Below are 5,924 nucleotides of genomic sequence, written 5' to 3' on the forward strand. Positions count from 1 at the left end.
GCAAGTGAGTGTTAATTGCTCAGTCATGTCTGACTCTTTTAGATCCCATGGACTGAAGCCCACCAGGCTTCTCTGTTCATGGAATTCTCCAGGCAAAAATACTAGAGTGGATTGTCATTCAAGGGCATTATTCTACTTCCCAAACCAAATAAGACAGGAACTAAAAGAATCAACTGCCAAAACAGCACTAAGACATTTGAACTTCAGGCGCTTTTAGATTGTAAAGAGATTCTAGTTAACCTAATCAAGATAGAAGGTGAAAGTGACGTCGCTCAGTCCTGTCCGACTCTTTGCAACCCCATGGAATGTAGCCTACCATGCTCCTCCATCCATGAGATTTTCCAGGCAAGAGTACTGGAGTGGATTGCCATTTCCTTCTCCAGAGGATCTTCCCGACCCAGGGATTGAACCTGGGTTTCCCACATTGTAGGCAGATGCTTTACCATCTGAGCTACCAGGGAAGATAAAGGGACCTTAATTGGCCTAAGGGAAACTTCCTGTGATAAAATTGTGAGAACACATAGATTTGTGCTGAATATCTCTGAGAATGGAACCTGATGGCATATTCAGACAGTTGCCAGTATTATTACTGATTCTGAGAGAAATTGTAATATAACCAACAGCAGTGAAAATAAACTGGACCATTACTATGGTCTAGCATCATTGTTGTTGTTATATATTTGCATATTCTCTTTTATTGAAATAAAGCAGGAAGAGTTTTTAACTATTACACATGTCAATTTTGTAATTTATAAATGTTTCTAAAGCAACAGTATCCTAGCAGTGATTTGAATTTTCTCATGAAATGATTGTCATTTGTATTTAGTCCCCCAAGAGCCCCAGCTGTACTGTTCCAGGGAATATTCTTGCACAGTAATCTCCTGGAGGCTACATTGCAAGAGAGGTGTGTGGAAGAGTATTTCTGTGCTCTACTTGAGAATTGTCACACATCTCCAATGCTATTAATATGTAAAATGAAGTGCTTGTTACAAATAGGACTCTTCAATTACAAATATGCTTGATATGGTCCAAGTCTCAGTTTCTCCTTTGCAATAACAGGGTTAATGTTTTGGGGAAAAGAATTTTTTTTTTTTAAAGAAAACTGCAGAAGTTGCTGCTACATCAAAAATCAACTTGGTTACTATTAAAATTATATTTAACAGTTGCCATATACAAGCTTCTATTTTCCATTGGCTATACACAGATGTGAATCTAAAGGAGGAAGTGCATGCCTTTCATCTTCTCTTGATAATTTTATGTTGATTACAAATTATATAGATGGAAGGAGTGTAAAATAAAGTGTAATGAAGGCCAAGAAAAGCAGAGGATAGCATAGTTTGATGGCTGAGAAAACCAATATTTCAATCAGAAAGATGTGTTCAGAGCTCCTCAACTTACTAGCCATACGATCTTTGGCAAGTTAACTTCTCTAAGTTTGTTTCCTGGTCTCAAAAGGACACTTAGTACTCCTATTTCACTGGGTTATTATTAAAATTAAATAAGAAAATACATAAATGTTCTTGTTACAGTATCTTGAATTTAATAATCACTAAAGTACTTGATCAATTATGTTATTACCTTTCTTTATAATAATAATAAGCAGTCAAGTACTGTTAGTTATTGTGGTTGTTGCTATTACCATAATTATTAAGAAAATAAGAACAATTGATTTGTGATGTTTGTACCTCCTTCTGGCTGACTTCAACTCAGTTTCCCACTGGCCCACTCTTTCCCTAAGAATAAGTAGTGTGGTTATAGATTGGGAAAATTTGAGGAAATTTTTTCATTGTTGTGCTAACATAGAGAGTTTTGGGCTGAACTGAACAGGGTAAAGGAATTAGTTGCCAACTCCCTCTTGGAACAATAGCCTCTCCCAAGGATTGGTAGGACTTCCCTGGTGGCTCAGATGGTAAAGCTTCTGCCTACAATGCAGGAGACCAGGGTTCAATCCTTGGGTTGGGAAGATCTCCTGGAGAAGGAAATGGCAACCCACTCTAGAATTCTTGCCTAGAAAATCCCATGGACGGAGGAACCTGGTAGGTTACAGTCCATGGGGTCGCAAACAGTCCAACACGACTGAATGACTTTACTTTCTCTTTCAAGGAGAGGTAAGTGAGTGATACTGACATTGGCTGGGCTTCCTAGGTGGCTCTAGTGGTAAAGAGCCCGCCTGACAATGCAGGAGGTGTAAGAGACAAGGGTTTGATCCCTGGGTTGGAAAGATTCCCATGGACAGAGGAGCTTGGTGGGCTACAGTCCACAGGGTTGCAAAGAGCCCGACACAACTGAGCGACTGAGCACCTTACCACCTGTGAGGAGACGGGGCATACCACCTTTGAGGGGAGGGGGCATAGAGGGCGGTACCACCTTGGAGGAGAGGGGACATACCACCTATGAGGGGAGGGGTGTACCACCTGTGAGGAGAGGGGGAGTACCACCGGGAGGGGGCATACCACCTATGGGGGGCGGGGAACGAGGGTTTTCTTGACACTGAGTGTTAGGTGTTGACTTGGGCGGGATGTAAGTGATTAAGCTTTCTTTTGTCTAAGGTCCTAAGTCTCCATCCCCACACACATGATGAGTGAAAATGTGAATGGAGGACAGAACATTTCATTGAAAGAACAGTGCCCTTTTCTCGCCTTCCTAAGCCTCCATAGGTAGGCTTGGAGGCATTAACAAGCATAGAACATTCCTTTGGCGTAGAATCCTGGGGGAGTCATAATTATCAAGGCTGTCGTAGATAGCCACGAGCAGGCTCAGAGGCTCACTTCATTTTGCTTAAGAAAGCATTATGGGGGGTGCATGGGGGGTGCAGAGTGGAAGGAGGGGAGCAAGGGATGGTAGTGAGTAGTGGAACTGTGGGGAAGCCTTATTGATTTGAGGCACCACCGGAATTCCTGTGGCCTCAGCTTAATCAGCCATGTTTTCTCACATTTTTTCCAACCAGCTACCTCAGCGGCCACCGTTGTTGGGGCCCCAACGTCAGCTGCCGTTATCCCTGAGCTCACGCGAGACACAATCACCTGCCGAGACCAGGGCCAGGGTGAAGAGAGAGGTCACCATGGCGGACGAGCAGAGCATAGTGAAAGTATTTTTTCTGAATGATGACCAACAATGGGAAATGCTAGGCAAGGGACATGTCTCTACTATTTATGTGGAACGCCTTCAGGGCTTGTGTCTGCTAGTTCGATCTGAACTTAGCGGCTTAGAGATCTTGGAGTCAAAGATAAATCCAGACACGCCCTATCAGAGACGACAAGGGACATTAATTGTTTGGTCTGAAGCTGAGAACCACGGTATGGCGATAAGTTTCCCAGACGCAGCAAGTTGTCACGAGATATGGAAAGACATCTGCCAGGTTCAAGGTAAAGACCCATCTACCGATATCACACACGACCCCTTAGTTGAATCCGAAGATGAGACATTGGATGACGTGGCAGATGACGTGCTTGAGCTGCCTAATTGTGAACTCGGTAAGCTTGACCAGATTGCTCACTTAGTTACCTCAGTTCTCACCTCACCTCTGCGTAAGGAAAGGCTGGCTCTGTTAGTAGGAAATGAGGACTTTATTAAAAAATTACTGCAGTTGTTCCACACGTGTGAGGACCTAGAGGACACTGAAGGCTTACAGAATCTGCATGACATTGTTAAAGGGATGTTATTTCTCAACCAGGCATCTCTACTTGAGATCCTCTTTTCTGATAAGTATATCATGGATGTGGTGGGATGCCTTGAATATGACCCTGCCTTGGCTCAGCCAAAAAGGCATAGAGAATTCTTAACCCAAAAAGTGAAGTTCAAGGAAGTTATACCAATAATAGACCATGCACTTCTGCAAAAAATACATCAGACATACAGGGTACAGTACATTCAAGACATCCTTTTTCCTATCCCATCTATATTTGAAGAGAATTTTCTTTCTACTCTTACAAATTTTATTTTATTAAACAAGGGTGCGATAGTCAATATGCTGCAGGAAGATGATAAGTTTTTGTCTACCGCTTTTGCACAATTAAGGGATAAGACCACAGATGATGATACACGGCGTGAGCTGTTATTTTTTTTCAAGGAATTCTGTGCATTTTCTCAGACATTAGTACCTGAAAACAGGAATGCACTGTTCAAAACACTGACACAACTGGGAATTCTTCCTGCTCTTAAAATTGTAATGAATATGAATGACTTGCAAATAAGGGCAGCTGCTACTGATGTATTTACTTATCTAGTAGAGTATAGTCCATGCAGGGTTCGAGAATTTATAATAGAAGACCACCAAAGTGAAGACAGCATTCTTTTCATTAATTTAGTAATTGAACAAATATTCTGTGATACTGACCCTGAGCTAGGAAATGCTGTTCATTTAATGGAAGTCCTTCGTGCCCTGCTTGATCCAAACAACATGATGACAGCATCTAGTCACTGTGAAAAAAGTGAATTTCTACATTTCTTCTGTATGCATTGTATGAATAACTTCATAGAACCACTTTTGTCAACTACTTCAGCATATATACATGACAAGGATAATATAGTTGGATCTGACGAAAATAACATAAACTGTCTCAATAATTACCGCACAGCACAGCTGCTTGCCTTAATTTTAGATCAGCTTTCATTTTGTGTGCAACATCATGCATATTACATGAAAAAATATATTTTGAACCAAGACTTGCTAAGAAAAGTCTTGATCTTGATAAATTCCAAGCACACTTTTCTAATCTTGTGTGCTGTTCGTTTTATGAGAACGATGATTGGCCTTAGAGATGAACTTTTAAATCATTACATCATCAAGGGAAATTTTTTTGAGCCAGTTGTAAATGCTCTTTTAGAGAATGGAACTCGGTACAATATGTTGAATTCAGCTATTGTTGAGCTGTTTGACTACGTAAGAATGGAAAATATCAAATCTCTTGTTGCCCATATAGTTGAAAAGTTTTATGCAACGCTTAAGTCAATTGAATATGTTCAGACATTCAAAGGATTGAAGGTGAAATATGAGCAAGAGAAAGAGCTGCAAAATCAAGTAACGAAGAATTTATGTTCTGTACTGTATAGTCAAGTATTTTGCAGAGATTCCGGTGTCTTGGAGGAGGAGGAGGAAAGGAGTATTAATGAAAATATAAAAGAAGAAGCAGTTGAGCCACCACCGGAAAGTGGTTTTGAGATTAAAAGAGCAAAAGAAAATGAAGACAAGGTAGATCTTCCCTCTCAAACACCTTTTGGTGACTTTGAATTTACTTCATCTCATTCTGCTGATGCTGCTGATGAAACAAGTAACCCAAACCGCAGAAGGGTGATTTGCTTAGTGGATTATTCAGATGATGAAGAAGAAGAGGAAGATGAAACACCTCCCAGCAAAAGACCACATCTTAGCCCATAAAGTCTTTATGGAAAACCCATGACATTACTAAATTCTGGTAAAACTTTGTAACATTAGCTGAAGAGTCTGAATCCAAAGCTTCCATATATGAACACATGTATTTAATAAATAGCAAAAATCTTCATTGTTATTATCATCTAAGAGAATTTAGTTTTGTTAAAAAAAAAGAATTTCAGGGTTGATAATCAAATATTAATGTAATTCTGTTTCAAGAGTATATACTAGACATAGCTATTAACAGTGCATTTGCAAAGCTTGTAACATCATTTGCCCGGTGGTTCTGGCTATGGTTTTCTTTTTTCAGTTCCTTCTTTGAAATAAAAGTGTATGTTTATGTGGAAAATAGAGTCAACTGTAATAAAAAGTAAAGCTATTCACTTTTCTGTGAAGATTTGACAAAAATTTAGTCTTATGAGTAATTGGAAGGAAGTGACTTTTGGTGTGTATTTTCATGAAAATAAAGGAAGCTGGATTCAAAATGTTCAGTTGTTACTATAATTTTTTGTCTGGTTAGATGGGATGCAAAGAACTGGCCCAGCAGTATTCT

At 40.0% G+C, this 5,924-nt stretch overlaps 1 protein-coding gene across 1 annotated transcript; it reads left to right on the top strand.

The window, feature by feature from the left end:
* Window positions 1-3,061: 3,061 nt before the first annotated feature.
* LOC102177878 (serine/threonine-protein phosphatase 4 regulatory subunit 3-B-like) lies at window positions 3,062-5,377 on the top strand. The gene is made up of 2 exons (XM_005700980.2): window positions 3,062-4,562; window positions 4,722-5,377. Exons 1-2 carry the CDS (start codon window positions 3,062-3,064, stop codon window positions 5,375-5,377), a joined length of 2,157 nt encoding a protein of 718 aa, XP_005701037.1.
* The last annotated feature ends 547 nt before the right edge of the window (window positions 5,378-5,924 follow it).

This window comes from Capra hircus (assembly GCF_001704415.2).
Source record: "Capra hircus breed San Clemente chromosome X unlocalized genomic scaffold, ASM170441v1, whole genome shotgun sequence".
NCBI lineage: Eukaryota > Metazoa > Chordata > Mammalia > Artiodactyla > Bovidae > Capra > Capra hircus.